Source organism: Paramormyrops kingsleyae, chromosome 21 (genome assembly GCF_048594095.1).
Source record: "Paramormyrops kingsleyae isolate MSU_618 chromosome 21, PKINGS_0.4, whole genome shotgun sequence".
Lineage (NCBI taxonomy): Eukaryota > Metazoa > Chordata > Actinopteri > Osteoglossiformes > Mormyridae > Paramormyrops > Paramormyrops kingsleyae.
In genome coordinates this window covers 2,757,072-2,777,699 of record NC_132817.1, presented here as the reverse complement: position 1 = coordinate 2,777,699, position 20,628 = coordinate 2,757,072, and the positions used below count along the sequence as shown (strand labels likewise).

Below are 20,628 nucleotides of genomic sequence, written 5' to 3'. Positions count from 1 at the left end.
GTACTGAACGAACATCGGGGAGTTTAGTCAAGCACAGATGTGAACTGCTTGACTTTCAAACTTCCAGCTAGTTCCAGCTGTTTGATGCTGAAGCTGTATGTAGCCCTCAAATAAAAATCAACCCCGCGATCAATGCTGGCCCCTCTAGTTTGCCATGTTACAATGAAACGGATTATGACGCCCCTCCCGCGTTCCGGTGAAATCCCTCGCGGCTGATGCCAACATCTCACAGCTGGTCCCCCAGTTTCTGCATTAAAGCAGCCAGGACGATTGAGAGACGCTACACCAGATCGTTTACAACCCTTTATTGACATAGTGTGCATACAGATAAATAGTAGTGTACTGAGCTCTGCCAGAGGAAAAGCTACTTTATATATACATATAAAAATAAATAAGCCTCATTCACCTGTTTTGCTTTGTTCACTGGCTAGATCATGCTGCTCTCCACAGTGGTTCAATTATATGTGACCCTACCGCCCCCCCCTCGGCTCGGAGTTCATTCTGTGTAGTCACATGGCACCAGGTGGTCGGCTATGTCAAGCTAACGATTCAGTGGCAAGTCAAGTCTCGAACCCGCCATCCGCCAGAGGAAGGAGGCAGCGCTGATCCGGACTTGGTTTGGCACCAGACACTGGGTGAGAGCCCACAGAATTGTGGCAAACCAAAATATGGGACGATAGAGGGGATCAGCTTCAAGCACCTGTTCATTTCCAGTGCTCGCTGGGGGGCAGACAGGCTTAAGCAGGTGTGTCCTCAGTAAGGCCCTTCAGACGCACACAGATTGAACCTTCAGCGTGAGGCACGGCCGAGGCTGCCAGGGGGTGGGGGGGTACGTGGGGCGGAGCAGCGCACGTCCTAGCGGACAGAGAATCGTGGGTTTTGTCTCGATGGTCAGTGAGGGACGACTCAGCAGAAAACACAAACACACAAGCTTCAGGTACAGTTCAAATAAAACAAATGCAGATACTACTGGACGAGTGTGAATTTCATATGCGACCGTCGTCTCCATGGAGATTATCCTGCAGGTCATGTGATTATGTCACAAGTCATATTTACAAGAGTTCTCATCTAGTTTAATAATGGTGATGGTCAAACACACAATTCCTTCATAACTTGAGAGTGCAACGGCTGAAGCAGGTATGGGAGGGGGGAGGACGACTGATGTCCTTCAGTAAAACGTGGGGTTGGTGCCTTGGGGGGTGCTACTGCACCCGGGTTTCCAGCAGGGCGCTGGGCAGGAGGGGGCTCTGGGTGGCGATGCAGCCGGTGGGGGGGCATGGTGTGTCAGCACCGAGGTAGGCCAGCAGCAGGTCGGTGCGGCGCTGCAGCAGCTGCAGGACATCTTCAGAGAGGCTTTCCAGGCTGGAGTACCGTACCTTCTCCAGGTCAAAGATGTCCTTCAAGAAGAACAGCACCTGCTCCTGCAGAAACGGGAGGCCATGTTGGCTGGGATCCCACCAAAGGCTGCACCCTGAGAACGGACGATACCCGGCCCGTGACGGTACACGCACACCTCCCACTGCCCCTCCCAGTCCATGCCACCCCCCCAAGACGGGAGCTGCAGATACACAGCCAAACACTCCCCACGCCCTACGGGGCGAGTTGCCCTCTCAGACAAGCTCCAGGCTGCATCAACACTCAACGTCTCGGTGGTCAAAACTGCAGCTCATGCGATGACCCTGAAGGTACAGAAACCAGATCCCTCCCAAGACCTCTGGACATTAATCAACCTCCGCAAGGGGCTGCATAGAAAAAACTGACTCGGTAAAGCAAGCAAATCAATGTGAAGCGTTTGTACTTGTCTGGCACAGAGTGCAGGTACTCCAGGGTGTTAGTGATTTTCTGCAGAAATAATCAGTGCAACTTAGGGGAGGGGGAAAAAACAAGCCAGTGCCAAATAAAATGGAGGAAAGAAACCGAATCGCGGCTAAAACATGGAAACTGTTCTTCTGAGGTGCCTCATGTCTACAGCGGAAGTGGTATTTCACGAGGAGACTGGCACGGACGAACGGACCGTTGGAGGACGGTCTGTACCTTGAAGAAGCAGCACAAGTCATGAAGGGGACTTTTAGGGCCCAGGAAACCCCAGGCCAGAACGGGGCTGATGTGCTCGCAGATGGCGTAGAAATGAGCGATGAACCCGTCTGGAACCTGCGTCAGGGGTAGAAATTAGGGAGCAGTGTAGATATGCACAGTAAGCATGCATGTGAGCACAGTGTACAGAGCACAGTGTACAGAGCACAGCGCACGAAGCACAGAGTGTGGGTAAGCAGGGGCCCAGGCTACCTTTATGTGCTGCCTCTTCTGTTTCAGGACAGACCAGCAACTCGAGGCCACGGCCTGTGAACAAAGCAGCAGCATTATGGTATGAAGCATTTCTCAGGGGATCATGGGAAATGGAACTGCTGCCCGTGAAAACATCCAGGGGGGGGGAAGGGGCAGAGAATCTGGAAAGGTCTCAGCTTTGGGTTCTAACTGCACACGACTGGGGATATCTACGAAGCTCCCCAAATAAGGCCAGCAGCAATCGAAGCCAGGAAGGCAACGCTGACAAAGCCAGAGGAGAATGTTATTCCAGCAGATTCCCATTCAGCTTCCTGAAGGACATCAGTACGCATAAATTCCCGGGACAGGCTGCCATTCTGTTGCTTCCAATGGGCCCCTGGAATTTGTACTGGACAGACTGGGCCAGTCGAGACAATATGAAACACTACAGAGTTCAAAGTGCCGGCACGAGAGCTGCGGTGGCCATGCTTCACCCCCCCCCCCCATGGGTCCGCAGGCATCACCTCCCTCTGCTAAGCTAATGCTAACACGGACACGTCAACACCAGGGGCAGGTATAAAGGGGGTCCCTTATCGCCCTACATCAAAGTAATAAAAGCAGGAAATGGATTATGTTATTAATATTCCATATTTGAGGGACGACAGAGCGTGGTGCAGCCACCCCTCCCAGATGCTGCAGGCCACCCACCGTCTCTTTGAAGGAGACGTGAAGCCAGCGGTTGTTGACGACGTTTTGGATGGAAATGGGTGGATTCTCTAGGTCTTCGAAAGAGTCCATGAGAATGAAGTCCAGCACTATGTCATAGAAGTTCAGATGCTTCACCTTTTAGGGAAGAACACAAGATTCGATGATGTCATACACTAAAATGAATTCCTAGGGTGACAAGGCTGCATGAGCAGGAGGAAACCAGACTAAAGCAGACGGCCTCACCCCCCTCGTGGCCAGCTCCACCTCGGTGTTCTCCCAGTGGTCAGTTTGCTCCAGGAAGTTCATCATCTCCTCAAAAACCTCCTCAAATCTCTTTGGGCTCTACCAATGAGAAACCCTGGTCACTCCTGCTCTGTTGCATTTTAACATGGCAAAGGTCACCTTCTCGGCCTACCGAAACCTACCTTGTGTGCTTTGATAATGATGGAGGACAAAATCTTCTTCCCGGCGTCAGCCAGGAAGGCTCTGGTCGTACGGTCACACAGAATTACCTGCATATAGAGGTTTTCTGTTTGTAATACAGATACTGCTGCTGTACAGCTTAAGTACAAAAAAAAAAACGCCTTTAAGGACACCATTTATCCTGAAACTGGACCATCTGAAGCATTTCCGAGCTGCGCCTGAGGTTAAGCATCCTGCTGCGGAGCAGGCTTGAGTTATGTCAGCTTCCTACCTGACAGGCCTGCCGGACGCAGTGCAGTTTGGCCAGGAAGTCGGTGTCTCCCAGGCATTCGAGAATCTCCGTCCTGTTGGGACCAGAATCACTTACAGCCAGAAGAGCAACACAGTCACAGGAGAGCGAAAGGCCAGGGGCCCGTTACCTCAGCACCCTGCAGGAGACCTTGCCCTCCTCAGCCAGCCGGAGCGCCTCCTCGTACAGGGAGTAATGGCAGAGGGAGCCCAGGGTGTACGCATTCCGGAGGTCACGGTGCTCCGACAGCTGGGGTCGGGAAGAGCAGAGTGTCGTGTGACGGGGGGTCACATGGCGAGTCGGACCACAACAGCACTGTTTACCATCCCCGGGGACTGCTCTGACACGCTACCCATAGGCTACCAAGCGGAAAACTCTCGAATATTCCTGATCTTGGAATACGGACTGTCAGGATCCGCTGGGCCGGCACGGCGGGTCTGTTTATAAGTCACTGGAAATGCAGGAACAACAACCTGCATGTGTATCGGCACTTGATGACAGAAAAACGGTGCAGGGGCTATTTGTGGACCCTCCTGTGGGGGGGGGGCGAGGGGGTCAGGGACTCTTTCCTTATCTGCATTCCAGGGCACTTAACACCAGAGCCACGTTAAACATTGACGCGACACTGGATTCAGAGCATTATCTGTGCTGATGACCCTCTCGTAAGCAAACCAACTGCCACAAGCAGCGTCTCTGCATTCCAGAGGACTCCCTGGGCCTGGGTTCTAGACAAAGGTCTTCAGCCGCTACTTTAATAGAAGTCCTCATTAGGGCAGGTTACGGGCACGGCACTTACGGCACCGGGAAATGGACTTAATGAACACATTTCGCCAGGTTTTGTCAGGTTTATGTGGCTTTAATGATGTCATTTCTTTGAGGTCAAAGTTCCCAGGACCAACCTTGATCTGCATTGTTATGGAAACAATCCAGAAACCTTGGGGGGGGGGTTACAAATGTGTTTATCACCAATCAGTACACAAGAATGCAGCTTTGACAGCTGCAATGGACCTGGCTTGGTTCAGGGCTGGTTCTGGAACTATCATTGACCCTGTAGACATGGAGACACGCGAGGCTGTGGGCTGGGTTTAGGGGAGGATTTTGGGGAGCCCCCACCCTGGAGTTACCCTACGAGAAACTGAAGCACCCAAAAAGACGGGAGGGGGGGGGGGAGAGACTCAAAATAACACCACAGCTGCCCCCCCCCCCCATCCCCCACAGACACACACCAAGTGTCACGCCAATCAAGGCCATGAGAACTAGGGTCGCATAGCGTCCAGACAAAGGCAGCCTGGTAGGACCCACGCGTGACGGCCTCCCCACGCCTGACACCGTGCTCTGGGTCCATCATGTCCACAGTTAGAACCTGACAAACAGCAGTCACACTTAGAGGACTATCCTTCTTGGCCTCCACAACCCCCCCCCCCCCCACTGGGACCCACCCAGCATCTCGGCAGTATGGCCCTGCTGCCGATGGGCGCTCCGTTTCCCAGAATGCCTTTCTGCCTGAGCCAGCGCCAGCAGTGAACAAACAGACAGCCCCTCCCCCCAGATCAAAAAAAGAGTTTCAGGTTCCCCCCCAGCTCAGGATGAGCGATGTGTATCTGTGGTGCGACACACTCTGCGTAATGCATCACCATGACACCCAGGTGCACGTGCAGGAGCAGCGGCAGCGATGCCACGCCGTGAACAGAAGGGGGCGCTCACCTCGGCGGCCGACACAAAGGAGTCCGTGGAGGCGATGCTCATGGTATCGCGCAGGCCCAGCTCGTCCGAGTCCTCACACACCGTGACGTCCGTGTCCTTGTCTGCAAACGACGTCAGATACGTGAGGTCGTGCTCTGGACATTTCGGTTTTCCCTGGAACGAGCGGGTCTAGTGCTATGTCACAGAGACCTTCAGTGGGTGGTACGTAGCTTTATGTTCCACCTTCTGTAATACCTGGAGAACCAGGTTCCTTTTAGTCTAAGAGTGAACAGAGCTTATGGAACATGGAGATGGCGGGGTGGGACAGCCAGGGTCTTTGTGGGGCCGCGCGCTTCCTCACTGGAAACAAGCGTACGGTATGTGCAAAGTCCAGGAGAACAAAACTAATCAGAAAGAGCATGGAAAGCTCATCCAGAAGAGGCTGGAAACATTGGAAGCAATTGAGCTATTTTAAGAGGGTCCATCTGTCACTGAAATGTTACATGTGAGACAGGCTGCACCCTACAGGAGTCACCCAGAAGCTCACGTCAAGCCCGGCCAGCTCGACTTTCCGTTTGAAACGAGGAAGCCAGACAGAAGACGGAGCCCGAGAGGTTCCTCAGACCCCGAGATGCCCCGCAGAGCTTCGGTTGCTGTTTGGGGTTTCTGTTTAGTCTGGGCTGCCCAGCCGGACCCCGGCGTGGTTAAGGAGGGCTTCCGGGATCCTGCCCCAAAGCCCCCTCAGAGCTCTGCACGGCTGCGGACACCTGGCAGAGAGCCACTGACTCTCAGCGTATCAGCTTTCGGCTACTTAATGTGGCTGCTATCCGTTACCAGGGCCCCGGATATCAGGAGCGCAGAGGGGGCGTAAGCAGAGCCTTGCTAATCATTCGGGAATTTCTCACTGGGGACGTCAGCAGTGCGGGTCACCTCCAGAGACGTAGGCGGTAACGTCTTCAGGGTGACAGGCTCACTGGTCAGCTTCTGCCTCCGCTTGTAGGGACTTTCCATTTCTATGCATGTTACCAGTGCATCCAGTGTTGATACCATCACAGCCTCATATGTCACCTCTAAACACACAGCTGCCCTACCTGTGGATAATTATTAGTAGCTAAATATAGTTTTCCCAGCAGTGGCACGACTCCTTCCGGGGGTGGAGGTCACTGGGTCCTCATCGCTCCCAGGTCTCACTGGTCACCAACGTATGTTACACTTAGACCAAGCAGCAAGGAATACCCTGAGAGAGCTGGTCATCGAGCTGTAGGTGCTCCCGGCGTGTGCTGGAGTGGTCATGTGACATGCCACCCCCTCCCCCGCTGCTCTTCAGCACTTGCTCAGATCCCGTTAGGAAGGCCGAGGCAGCGAGGAAGTGTGTCTGACTCCTGCTGTTTTCAGAGGCGTGTCGACTTCACTTTGGGGGGCGGGCACACAAGCTCCTGAACGCCAGAGGCAAGCGCCCTCCTTAACCACTATGGCTCAAATGATCAACCGGGAAAGATAACACAGAAAAACACGCCAATACGATACGCGAGACGGCTCTATTCCACAAGCTTAGAAAAGTCAAACTCGAGGGATCGTTCGGTCACTTCAGGCATGAGATACAAGGTGTGAAATCATGGCTCACTGGGAAAATCCAGCAGATGACCCATTTTACTTTGTACATGTCAGTGAGTGAGACCAGGCCCCCTAGTGGTGGGATGAACATGAGTGTGTCACCGACCCAGTGTCTTAGCTGATGAGACCAAAGATGAGGCCACTGGAAAGTTTGGTGGCTTACTACACCGACACAGCAACGACATAGAGTAAGCTCTCCGTTTCTAGAAGGTTCCGCGGCCTGAAAAGTTCAGCTGGTGCTAAGACAGGTGACAGAGTATGGAATGCAAGCGCCCAGAGCTAATTTTGGCTTGTTGGGGGAGGAGGTTCCGCTTTTGTGGTGGAGGGTATTTGCGAGGAAAGGCGACGGCCGGTGGCGCCCTCCAGTGAGGGGAGAGTGACTGGGGCCTGATCTGTGTGCAGCTCTGCATTTAAAACTCTCCAGAATATGACAATTATACATTTTTCTGTAAACCGCTAGGAAGAGAAAACAAAGATCAGCCAGTGCGCCAAGACGTCTCCTCTGGACCTACAGGACATCTAGGTTTTGCAGCTTCGATCAGAAAACATTCACATTCATCCTGAGGTGACAAACCTCAAACACCCCAGACGTGGAAGGTTAAGGAGCCCATGGAGAACATGCCGGCATGTGTGTCGACGCCGTCTGCTAGGCAGCGGGCACACAGATTCACAGGCACGGGCCGAGAATGCCATCCGAGCACCAACCATTAAGGACGGTTGCACAAATTAAACTTCACAACTTTTTCCATGAAACTAGGCATCGAGAAAGAAAAAGTTTTTGTTTCCCAAAAGCGCCCATTATTCACTTGAATAGTTCTGTGTACGTTGCTAAGTAGTTCGCATCCGTGCCTTTCGGAAACGCTCCCCAGGCTGGGTTCAGGCCCCTGTGAGTGAGAGGTCACCTCTGTCACGCGGGGTATGGCAGCCTGGCCCCCACCCCCCACCCCCACCCACCCACCCACCGACCGCAAAAGCTTTGCTGCCTCCCACATTGTTCTTTTGAGAAAGCAGGGGCAGTGAACCCCTGGCACAACTGAGGGTTAAGGGCCATTGGTGACATCACTGCTGACCCTAGAATTTGAACCAGTGACCATCCAATCACAGGAACCAGAAAGCAGAGTGATGACTGGGATACATGGCTGAGGTATGAGCAGGTGTCTAAGCGCGGCCATCACACGGACTGAACATTCAGCGGGGTTTCAGAACACGGGGGTGTCCGTGGTCTTCCGTGGGAGTCACGCCGCGGTCGAGACTCACCGATATCGTTGGCGAGCGAAGCTGCGTCCGACAAGCCCAGTGCGGCCTCAAACTCCTCCTGCAGCCGGTACGCTCTCTGCAGCAGCGCCTCCAGTTTGTGAATGAACTCGGCACTGATGATGTCCTGTGAGGGAGAAGCACATGTGTGCACGCTCTGGTGCGTTCCTGCCCCCCCCCCCCAAAAAGCCCCAGCGTAACCCCACCCCCATAATCACACCGCCTACATTCCTGTCTGTCCTACCTGTAATTTTTTTATACTGTTTTTTTAATCATCCTGATTTATTCCTGAAGTCACTTCTTTTACATTTATGTACCAAGACTTTAATATTTAATCTAAAGGCAGGGAAGAAAGCCCTTAATATCATGGAGAGAATGTTACAGTGCTGGCTGAAGGGTAACCGCTTTATTAGTCCATCCTTGAAGCACGTTATTAAAAGTTAGTTTTTTTTTCTTCGGGCATCTGAAAAGCCCCCTTGTCAGCACCCACCTCCACGCTCTCCTCGGCGATGGCGTCTCCAGCCCCCAGCTTTACGGAGCCACAGCCGGCCTCGTCCTCCGCCTGCCGACTGCGGAAGGTCAGCGCCTGCTCCCAGCGCCTCAGGGCCTCCTCAAACAGCTCCATGCCTGGCCGGAGGAACACGTGAAGGTTTAGGAGGTTTGGGAACGTCGCTTAAGACCAGCCAGAAAACGGCTGGCGATGCCCAGGAGGCAGGGGGTGCTGCTGAGCCCTCACCCATCAGGTAGAGGTTCTCGGGAGTGGTGACCGGGATGTTGACGATGTCGCACGCGTCACTGTCCTCACAGCCCTTGTCCCAGGGGCTGGAGCTGTTGACATAAGCGCAGCTACTAGAGGAGTTGGCACTCTTCACCTTTGGGGGGGGGGAACGTAACCACAGTCAGTGACGGCACACCCTGCGGCCCCCGCCAACCTGTTATCGCCCCACTGCACCGGTCAAAATCCTACAGAGGTGCCTCAGCACCTGCACAGAGACTAAATTCAGCCATCGGTCTAATCCAACTACAAAACATTAACTCAGAACGTCTGCAGCAAACACTGGTCATCCTACGTCAGACAAAAAACACCCAACCGAAACGATGCCATGTGCATCCACTGGCGCGGTGCTGGGAGATGGTCATGTGACCGTGAGTCACATGACCACGCGGCTTACCGAGGTCAGACTCTGGAGGGAGCTGGAGAGTTTGCTGTACAGACTGCCGCTAGGAAGGGCGTGACTGTAGGACTGGCAGCTTCTGGAGTTCAGAGAGAGGCTGAGGTTCTGCCGGCTGCTGGCTCGGCTCGATTCTGCAGCGTGAAGGCGGATGGCGGTCAGAAAATGGTGCCCGTCGCAGCCCGTGAGGTGCTCTAGGCAAGCTTCATCGCTGACGCCCCCCTCCCACGCCACATGCCCATCGTTGCCAAGTCAGCGCCTACTCAGAAAATGGAGCCACAGTGTCTTAGTGGCCCCACCATTTGGACTGGTTCGTTTTTGCCAGTCACCCTGGAGCGCACAGATACCCACACATCCATCCACATGGCAGCTTCCAGGTTTCAGCTGTGGAGCCCCAACTGTTACGGCCCTAGAGTACCACCGACGTGCGGTGATGTAACGCTCCCCCCCCGGCGCATGCCTCACCTTTCTCCGGTGGCTCCGTGGTCAGGAAATCGAAGTGTCTCTGCTCCCATGGCGACTGGACCTTATTCTTGGGCTTCCTCCTCCGTAAATGACGTGCGAGGAAGAGGAGGGAGATAGCGCTGAAGGCGCTGATGGCCAGGAGCTTCTTGGTGCCGGCGCTCAGCCGCACCTGCCGTGAGGGATGCTGGGTGAGGGTTTCTCTCCACCAGGCTGGCCACATGCATCAGGAGACCATGCAGAAGAACAACTGCTGCACACGTCGAGGTTACGTAACACCAACGCTGAATGCGCACCCAGGGATCTTGCAGTCTGACCTCAAGCTACCAAGATGCTCCACAGACTGATATCTGACCTGATAACTACACCTTTGTCCTTTCAGATTCAGAGATTCTTCTGGCTTTTCATCTCCATCTGACTACGGACCACTAAAGACATGAGCTCCAGCTGCTCTCAGAGCAGATGTGTGCTGGTCGCTCACCAGCCTCCGCAGCTCGACACTCTGTCCTCTGCTGTTCAGTATGCTTCAGTCACCCGTCAACCGTTTCCGTTTACGCATGAATAACCTCGTACTGCTAAATCACAAACACATACTGCTTAACTTCAAACACACCAAGGCACACCTTGGGGAAGATGGTGGCACAGGAGGTAGTGCTATCATTCGGCAACTGGAAGGTTGCAGGTTCAAGCCCTGGTTCCTTCTGACCCCATCAAAGTGTCCTTGAGTAAGACACTGAACCCCAAATTGCTCCCGGTGTGCAGGTTGGCGCCTTGCATGGCAGCCTTTGCCACTGGCGTGTGGATGGGTGAATGTGAGGCATGAATTGTAAAGCGCTTTGAGTACTCGTAAGAGTAGAAAAGCGCTATATAAATGCAGTCCATTTACCATTTACCTACGACGACGCGCGAAAGATATCAGGGACTAATCGCACAGAGACAGAGGCGGTGCTTTCACAGTGCCATTTCATTTCCAATTCAGTCAGTTTCACTTGTTAATTCATATTTTGAAATACCATTGTTTGACACTTGAACATTCCTCAGAAAACAAAATACAAAGGCCGTCACTGTAGCCTCTACCCCAGGCGGACGCAGGACAGTGATTAGCCTCTCTTGCATTTACACAGGGGTGGACGTTGAACAACCTCCATCCATCCATCCATTTACTTCCGCTTATCCGAGGTCGGGTCGCGGGGGCAGCAGTCTCAGCAGGGAAACCCAGACTTCCCTCTCCCCGGCCACTTCCTCCAGCTCCTCTGGGGGAATCCCGAGGCGTTCCCAGGCCAGCCGAGAGACATAGTCCCTCCAGCGTGTCCTGGGTCTTCCCCGGGGCCTCCTCCCAGTGGGACATCCCGGGAACACCTCACCAGGGAGCCGTCCAGGAGGCATCCTGACCAGATGCCCGAGCCACCTCATCTGACTCCTCTCAATGCAGAGGAGCAGCGGCTCTACTCTGAGTCCCTCCTGAATGACCGAGCTCCTCACCCTCTCTCTTTTTTTTTTTTTTTATTCCCTCCTCCACCCCCCCTCTGCGGGGGACTGTATCTATTTTTTTTTTTTTTTTTTTTTTTAATTATTATTTATTTATTTATTTTTTATTTTATTTTATATTTTTATTTGCTTCCTCAAAAGAAGGAGAGGGAGGGGGGGGACAAAGGAGAAGGAGGGAAGAGAGAGAGAGGGAGAGAGAGGAATGGAAAGAAAACAGAAAAAAAAAAAAAAAAAACAAAAGAAAAACAAAAAAAAAAACAAAAAAACCAAGAAAAAAAAACAAAACAGATAATCTGCTTCCATGTCTGTTGAAAAGAGAAAGACAACATACAACATCTGTACTAATCACAACGACCATCAAACGTTAAATGTTGTTGAACAGCACCCACAACCAGCCTTACAACCCATGCCCAGAAACAACAGCCGATCAAGACAGTGTGTGTCCGTGAGCACGTGTCCGTGAGCACCTGTGTGCACACCTGTGTGTCAGCGCGCTGGTGTTCCTAAGGTTTCTCCAAGTAATTGTCTAGTAGTGTGTGTAGGGAGCCACAGCCCCGCCCACCCAGGACATGAAGTCGACACGGGGGAGACCCGGGCCCCAGATATCCAGAGGCCCCCCAGGGCACGGGAACCCCAGGAGGACCAACGCAGGGACAATTGCAGCCCCCACCGAGAAAAGGGCAGAGGAGCGCTCCGGAGGGGGGCCATCCGGCAGCCACATCACAGGAGCCCCAGGGGGCCGTGGCGACGAGCACGCAGGCCCCGCTGGCGGCCGGCCACACCAGGGCAGACCGGACCCCGGGCCCAGAGATCCAAGGGACCCCCCACCCCCCAGCCAGGGCCCCGACAGAGCTGGAAGGGCCAGGCCCCGGCAGGCAACCGCCGAGAGTGAGCCAGCACACACCAGAGCATCCAGCCCCAGACATCGAGAACCACCAACGCATCGGCGGCCGGGGGCCTCATCCACCAGCAGGGAGTGTGGCGGGGGGTAATAGAGCCTGAGATGTTATTTCAGGTGGAGTCTAAGACCCAACCTGACACATATGTATAGACAGACAGGCACACACATACACAAGCATACGTTCCCACCCTCAAGCACACATAAACAAATATTCACCCATTCGCCCAACATGAAGACACAGAAATGAACGCCGTACACACACTCACACTCCCCATATATACTCTATACTCCGAGATCTAGGCACCACCGCCCCCAGAGGGGCAATCCGCCACCAGACCTCGGAGATGGATCCCTTTTTTCCTCTGGCATGGGGACAAGAAGACCACCCCGGACCCCACAGCAGCCGAGAAGCCCACCAGCCCAGACCCCGACCGGACGGCCAGCTCCTCCCAGCCCCCGGCCCCAGATGGTGAACAGAGAACGGGGGTGTGAAAAGACCCCATGCTTCCCTCCGCCCGCTCATATGTGGTGTTGGTGCGTGTTGTTCTAAAGTGCTTTAAAACAGGGGAAGGGCATGGTGCTAACCACCCTCTGCCAATCAGCAGCTGGTGTCAGCTCGGCCCCTCCCCAGAACCCTCAATGTCTATATGCAACTTAAAATTGAGAAGTGGGCACTGGCACCAGAGGTAAGGCTGAATGAACAGACCGCCCTCTGGACGCCATTCCTTGTGCCCACCCCCAAGGCCCTAGATGTATGTGTCATGAGAGAGTAAGTAATGAGAGTGTCTAAGTTGTGATGTGTGATTGAGACACAGGTGGCCACGGGAGGACAGAGGAGGAATCCCCTGCATCCCAGCGACGCACCTGCACCTCAAAGCCCTATATGTGTGTTGGGGTGACGGAGCGGGAGGAGGGAAGCATTTAGGGATGGGGAGGAAAGGATCGGGGGGGGCAAAGTACCCCCCTCTGGAGCCAGCCCCCCCGCTGACCCCCATAAGCACCCCCGTTCCCCGAAATCCACCCAGGGCGGGAGAGCCGAGGCCCATCCAGTCCGGGGGCCCAGAGCAGCGGCACCACCGGGCACCACAGAGCCCGGGGCAGCCAACCAGACCCCACCACAGAGGGAAAAACTATACCCACCCCACCATTCAGTCAACTCCCAGACTACATAAGACAACAGACACCCAGGTTTGGTCCATTCTCCTACTCTATTGGATTCCCCCCCACCCCCGCAGAGTGGATACCCCTAAGGCAGGGACCACCTGCGGGCAGATGGTAACAACCTCCCCACCAGCTAAAGAGGCCCCCAGCCCCTCCAATGCGCCGAAGGTCCCCGCGCCGGGGCCGGGCCCCAGTACACGCGCCAGCCCACACCCCGGCGACCCACCCACCAGGACCCAAGCCCCCCCAGCCCAGCCGGAACCCCAGCCCGGAGGCAGAGCGCCCCCAGAACCCCAAGCCCGCCCCGGACCCACCCAGGAGCAGCACGGCCGCCAGGCTGGTACCCTACGTCCGCCGGCACAGGCTACCCCAGCAGCGCTGCATGCAGCCACCAGAAAGACGCCACCCAAGAGCCACCAAAGCCCCATCCAGGCCAGGTCCGCAGTCCCAGCGCCGAACCCCCCCAGAAACCCCCCCCCCCCAGGGAACCCCCATAGGCCATAGGCCCCCCCCACACCAACAACAAAGACCGAAGCGGGACAAACCTGCGACCCCCCACCGCCACTAGGTGATGGAGCTGATCAAAGGAGCCCAGAGAGATTGGTCTAATGTGGCGGCAGAAGCTGTATCAAGACTAATATGGTCCAGCAAACTCTCTCTATATTGGTTGATATTAGGGTTATTTTTATTTTTCCAGTTCATGAGGACAGTCTTCTTAGCAATGCATAAAGCGGTGAAAGCCATGTGGGTTGTGTTAATCTCGGTAGTGACACCATCTAAGTCACCCAACAAGCAGACTGAAGGAGAGGCTGGAATGGTACATTTCAGACACTTTGATAAGTCCTCACAAATCCTGCGCCAAAACATCTGAACAGGTGGACAGAACCAAAGAGCATGGATGTAATTGTCAGGTGTATCCCCTTGACAGTGTGAGCAGTTGTTAGAAGATGTAAAACCCATCCTGAACATCCGATGCCCTGTATAGTGCACTCTATGCAGGATTTTGTATTGTATTAATTGTAAATTGGGACTTCTAATCAGTTCAAAGGTTTTTAAGCATGTCTTAGACCAGAAATTGTGGTTCCAGCTGATTGATAAATCTGCCTCCCATTTTGCAATAGGAAGGGATATTGAATCATCCATTTTAGAAAGTGTCCTGTATATTTTAGACAGTAATTTGGGGGTTTTGAGATTAAGGAATTCTGCCACCCTTGGTGGTATTTGTAATTTGATTTGAGTAGACTTGAATTTCCTTTTTACTATAGATTTAACTTGTTGATATTCTAAAAATCTATTCTTGTTAATCCCATGTCTTTTAACTAATAAGTCAAAGGGGATAAAGTCTATTTCTTCAAATATATGTTCCAAGTATTTAATACCTTTACAACTCCAATCCGGGAAATTTATGATATTATTGTTTAGTAGTATGTCAGGGTTGTTCCAGATGGGAGTACGTTTGCATGGGATTAATGAAGACTCAGTCATTTTAAGAAACTCCCACCATGCTGTCAGAGAAGAGCTGATACTGATGCTTTTGAAGCATTCATGTCGTTTAATGTTTGAGCTAATGAATGGTAGATCCGAAATGTCTATGTTATTGCATAGAGCCTGTTCTACGTCTAGCCAAGGTTCATCTAAGAAGGTATGTTTTAGCCATCCTGAGATGTTTTGAAGCCTGTTGGCTAAGAAGTAGTGGTGAAAGTTAGGCAGATCTAGTCCTCCTTTGTCCTTGGTCCTTTGCAGCGTTTTTAGGCTAATACGCGGTGGTTTATCTTTCCAAAGGAATTTAGAGATGGCGGAGTCCAGAGATCTAAACCAGTCAGGTGATGGTTTACTTGGAATCATTGCAAATAAATAATTAATTCTTGGTAACACCATCATTTTTATTGATGCAACCCTTCCCATGAGTGATATGGGCAGGGACTTCCATCTAACCAGCTCATCCTCTACCTTCTTTAAAAGTGGGATGTGGTTTAATTTAGTTAAGTCTGCCAGCCTAGGTGAAACATTAATACCTAAATATTTAATATCCCCAGATTGCAGTGGAGTGGAGGAAGAGTTCTGAAAGGAGCAGTTAATTGGAAGAACTGTAGATTTTAACCAGTTTATTGAATAATCTGAGACTCTTGAGAAAGAGTTTATTAATGTAATTACCTCAGAGAGAGTGGTTTGTGAATGCTGGAGAAAAAGTAACACATCATCCGCATAAAGACTGACCTTATGTTCCACATTCTTGCATTTGATGCCTTTAATCACTATAGCCTGTCTAATTGCTGCTGCTAGTGGTTCAATAAAAATTGCAAACAGTGAGGGGGAGAGAGGGCATCCCTGCCTGGTGCCCCTCTTGAGACAGAAGCTAGAGGATGTTTGGTCATTTGTCCTAACACATGCTGTTGGGGAACTATATAATATTTTTAACCAGTTTATGAAAGAGGTTCCAAAACCAAATTTGTGTAATGTTGCAAATAAAAAACTCCAACTAACTCTATCGAATGCTTTTTCTTTTTCCTCACCCTATCTCTAAGGGAGAGCCCAGCCACCCTGCGGAGAAAACTCATTTCGGCCGCTTGCACTCGCGATCTCGTTCTTTCGGTCACTACCCACAGCTTGTGACCATAGGTGAGGGTAGGAACGTAGATTGACCGGTAAATCGAGAGCTTTGCTTTTTGGCTCAGCTCTTTCTTCACCACGACAGACCGATGCAGCGCCCTCATCACTGCTGACGCCGCACCGATCCGCCTGTCAATCTCCCGCTCCATCCTTCCCTCACTCGTGAACAAGACCCCGAGATACTTAAACTCCTCCACTTGTGGAAGGACCTCCTCCCCGACCTGGAGAGAGCACTCCACCCTTTTCTGGCTGAGGACCATGGTCTCGGATTTGGAGGTGCTGATTTTCATTCCAGCTGCTTCACACTCGGCTGCGAACTGTTCCAGTGAGAGCCGAAGGTCACGGTCTGATGAGGCCAACAGAACCACATCATCTGCAAAAAGCAGAGACCTAATCCTGAGGTCACCAAACCGGACACCCTCAACGCCCTGGCTGCACCTAGAAATTCTGTCCATAAAGGTTATGAACAGAATCGGTGATAAAGGGCAGCCCTGGCGGAGTCCAACCCTCACCGGGAACGAGTCCGACTTACTGCCGGCAATGCGGACCAAGCTCTGACACCGGTCGTACAGGGACCGAACAGCCCTTATAAGGCAGTCCGGCACCCCGTACTCCCGGAGCACTCCCCACAGGACTCCCCGAGGGACGCGGTCGAATGCCTTCTCCAAGTCCACAAAGCACATGTAGACTGGTTGGGCAAACTCCCACGCACCCTCCAGGACCCTGCCGAGAGTATAGAGCTGGTCCACTGTTCCACGGCCAGGGCGAAAACCACACTGCTCCTCCTGAATCCGAGGTTCGACTATCCAACGGACTCTCCTCTCCAGCACCCCGAATAGACCTTACCAGGGAGGCTGAGGAGTGTGATCCCCCTATAGTTGGAACACACCCTCCGGTCTCCTTTCTTAAAGATGGGGACCACCACCCCGGTCTGCCAATCCAGAGGCACCGCCCCCGATGTCCACAAAGGCCCGATAGGACTCCTTCTTCAGCTTGACGGCATCCCTCACCACCGGTGTCCACCAGTGGGTTCGGAGATTGCCGCCGCGACAAGCACCAACCACCTTACGGCCACAGCTCCGGTCAGCCGCCTCCACAATGGAGGCACGGAACATGGCCCATTCGGACTCAATGTCCCCCGCCTCCCCCGGAACATGGGAGAAGTTCTGCCGGAGGTAGGAGTTGAAACTCCCTCTGACAGGGGATTCCGCCAGACGTTCCCTGCAGACCCTCACTATACGCTTGGGTCTGCCAGGCCTGGCCGGCTTCCTCCCCCACCAGCGGAGCCAACCCACCACCAGGTAGTGATCAGTTTACAGCTTCGCCCCTCTCTTCACACGAGTGTCCAAGACATGCGGCCGCAAGTCCGATGACACGACTACAAAGTCGATCATCGAACTGCGGCCTAGGGTGTCCTGGTGCCAAGTGCACACATGAACACCCTTATGCCTGAACATGGTGTTCATTATGGACAATCCGTGACGAGCACAGAAGTCCAACAACAGAACACCACTCGGGTTCAGATTGGGGGGGCCGTTCCTCCCAATCACGCCACTCCAGGTCTCACTGTCATTGCCCACGTGGGCATTGAAGTCCCCCAGCAGAACAAGAGTGTCCCCGGGGGGAGAACTCTCCAACACCCCTTCCAAGGACTCCAAAAAGGGTGGGTATTCTGAACTGCTGTTTGGCCCATAAGCGCAAACAACAGTCAGGACCCATCCCCCCACTCGAAGGCGAAGGGAGGCTACCCTCTCGTCCACTGCAGTAAACCCCAATGTACAGGTGCCCAGCCAGGGAGCAATAAGTATGCCCACCCCAGCTCGGCGCCTCTCCCCGTGAGCAACTCCAGAGTGGAAGAGGGTCCAACCCCCTTCGAGGAGACTGGTTCCAGAGCCCAAGCCATGCGTCTAGGTGAGCCCAACTATATCTAGTCGGAACTTCACAGCCTCGCGCACCAGCTCAGGCTCCTTCCCCACCAGAGAGGTGACATTCCATGTCCCTAGAGCTAGCTTCTGCAGCCAAGGATCGGATCGCCAAGGTCCCCGCCTTCGGCCACTGCCCAACTCACACTGCACCCGACCCCTATGGCCCCTCCTATGGGTGGTGAGCCCATTGGAGGGCGTTGAACTACCTAAATTCTTAAAATCAAAACTTAAGTACCTTTCTTGCAGGTACCAGCATAAAGTCTAAGTCACTTTGGCAGCCAAGCTGGTCTTATAATCACAGGAAGAGAGACTCTGAAATGACAAACACACGACGGAGCCAATCAGCAACCCGCCTGTGAGACGGTGGGTGGCTGCTGGTCCAGCTTACCTGGGAAATGCTGTGATAGACGGAGAGAGGCAGGTCAACCACCCTCAGGGTCACGGCCTTGAAGGAAGACTGTGAGCTGCCGACGGAATTCTCTGTCATGGTGGCCATTCTCCCAGTCACATGTTACCCCATATTGTCCATCTATGGAGAAACATAGAGTCAGAAGATGGGAACGTTCACACTGAAGCCTGCTGGGCAGCAAACGGAGTCTGAGGCACGGCACCTCACCACCAGGCAGCAAATGGAGTCTGAGGCACAGCACATCACCACGAAGCAGCAAGTTGAAAACGGCACGTCACTGCGAGGCAGCAAACGGAGTCAAGGCACGGCACCTTACTGCCAGGTTCCCTGGACAGAGAACCTCCCTATCAGGACAGGTCACCCCCTCCACTCCACTGTCTGTCCCCAAGATTAATTATTCCTCTTCTGCTAAGACCTTAAACAACCAAGGGTGCTCCTCCCCCCCCCCAAAAAAAAATGTCCAAAAAGATCATACGGACCCAGTGAACTCAAAAACAGGTGTTTTGTAAAAATAACCCCTTTCCCAGTCCATGTTATGAAATGTGCCATATACGACCTGCTGGACTGTTCATGCTGTTCCAACTTGTTAATTTCACCTATGAAATTAGGACAGAAAAGAAGGAAAAACCAAATCTTTGCTATATTCTCATTTTCAAAATGCATTTATTGAGTTTTCCTTTTCATCATTCACCATGTGCTGGCAATAAAACACAGACTTCAAACATGCCAACCCATCAAGAAACAGGTCAAGTGAACAGACCTGCAAAAAGGTGCACTACACACAGAGAGTTTACTTGTGGTGGGTTGTAAGGTCTAGTGCATCACCTGTATTCCCTCTGCTTTTGTCTGAGGCTGATGCTGTGCACATGGAACATGATCATTACAGTTGCCAGAAAAGTTTCAAAACATCCAAAACCTAGTTGTACATGTTCTATAACATCTATAACTGATGATGCAAAATTTCTGCCAGTTACCTGTTCACAGCTTGACAGGTGAATCTTTGCAGCATGCAACCTCAAAACGCGTTGGGGGCCATATTTAATGTGGAAAAAAATCTGGCTAATTCAGTCAGTAATCACTAAATGTCACTGTTACTAGGTCGTATATGGTACAATGAGCTGTAAAGCAAAAAAAAAAAAAAATCTTAACATTGATTAGTGGGTTGAATGTAAGGCAGAAATAAAAGGAAGGGTCGTATATGACTCAGTGGGTTCCCCAGGGATATATACCTTTGCATTTAAATTATTGATTTGTGCCACCCATCATATCAAACTCTCATAGGCATTTGTGAACAACACAGTATTAAATTACATTATTTACTGAGAGGAGGATTTAAAACAATGAATGCGCCACATCTGTCATACGTCGAATTTACAGAAAGGATATAATTTATAACCCTAAAATGTCATGTCTACGTAAGTGCGTTTGTTTTACCCTTAGACAAACTGGTCTGGCACGCCAAATTCCCGATCAGCTGCCGTGGTCTGTAACAGCAAGCATGCACTGGCGGGGACAGCATTCGGAAAGCATCTGCACCGCTTACCCGGGGAGAGTGCTCACGCGGCGGCTCCTCCGGGCACCATGCATGCAGGACAGCGGCTGCAAATACCGCGCTGAATCATCGACACTCTGCCGGCCGCACAGGTCAATAAGTACCTATCGGATGTGATCAATAATGCGGTCTAGTGTGCAGCAGGACGGGTAATCCGAGCAGGACAAAGGGCGTCGCGGCCCCGAAGCGCAGCTGTGTCGCGATGCTGTCGGACACAATGGCCGCCCGGCTGAATGGCAGCCCGACCGACGGATATAAAGGCAGGTCTCCTTGTATCTTTAGACGGTGCCGGAGGAAAAGCGGTGACTTGCCTTGTGAAGCCCAGTCTCTGTCCCTGTCGCTCGATCAGCCCTCGGCGATGCGCTATCGGAGCGACACGAACCGCTTCCTGGGTCAGAGCGAAAGCAGCTGCCGAAGGGAGCTGCGCCGGGGCTCCGGTGTTCCCACGTGGCGCACTGGCTCCAGCGCTGCCGTTCCGGCTTAAACGGCCTCTTTTTCACTTTCAAGCTTCCACATAATCTGACCTGCATATGCATTTTATCACATGAAATACAATTCCTAGTGGAGTTAATTTATTCAGGATCATAATCAGAACTCATTTAAATTTATTCTTAATATGTCCCAACATAACAGGATTGTTTGTGGTCCAGTGCCAAAAATGAAGCAGAGGATAAAATTACGGGATATACAGGGGGAATATTTCATAGAACAC

The 20,628-nt window shown here is 52.6% G+C and overlaps 1 protein-coding gene across 2 annotated transcripts; it reads right to left on the bottom strand.

The window, feature by feature from the left end:
* Positions 1-290: 290 nt before the first annotated feature.
* On the bottom strand, positions 291-20,375 carry miga1 (mitoguardin 1). 2 transcript variants are annotated; one of them, XM_023815890.2, is made up of 16 exons: positions 20,228-20,375; positions 18,344-18,484; positions 9,874-10,042; positions 9,409-9,542; positions 8,973-9,108; positions 8,727-8,863; positions 8,240-8,363; positions 5,390-5,490; positions 3,816-3,934; positions 3,668-3,740; positions 3,399-3,485; positions 3,217-3,315; positions 2,974-3,108; positions 2,287-2,340; positions 2,035-2,151; positions 291-1,421 (listed from the first exon to the last, which is right to left on the bottom strand). In XM_023815890.2, the coding sequence occupies exons 2-16, from the start codon at positions 18,449-18,451 to the stop codon at positions 1,203-1,205; spliced, it is 1,812 nt and encodes a 603-aa protein (XP_023671658.1). In that variant the 5' UTR covers positions 18,452-18,484; positions 20,228-20,375; the 3' UTR covers positions 291-1,202. The 2 variants fall into 2 exon arrangements, with proteins under 2 accessions (XP_023671658.1, XP_023671659.1); XM_023815891.2 differs by lacking the exon at positions 20,228-20,375 and adding an exon at positions 19,908-20,177.
* Between the last annotated feature and the right edge of the window lie 253 nt (positions 20,376-20,628).

What these genes read in the sequence shown, in the direction of transcription:
- miga1 (XM_023815890.2), bottom strand. Translation starts at nt 18,451, where the DNA reads ATGGCCACCATGACAGAGAATTCCGTCGGCAGCTCACAGTCTTCCTTC. An exon ending in TCGCCGAGGAGAGCGTGGAG is followed by an intron (nt 8,364 to 8,726) that starts GTGGGTGCTGAC and finishes TCTCCCTCACAG; the next exon opens with GACATCATCAGTGCCGAGTT. An exon ending in ACTTGTGCTGCTTCTTCAAG is followed by an intron (nt 1,422 to 2,034) that starts GTACAGACCGTC and finishes CCGTTTCTGCAG; the next exon opens with GAGCAGGTGCTGTTCTTCTT.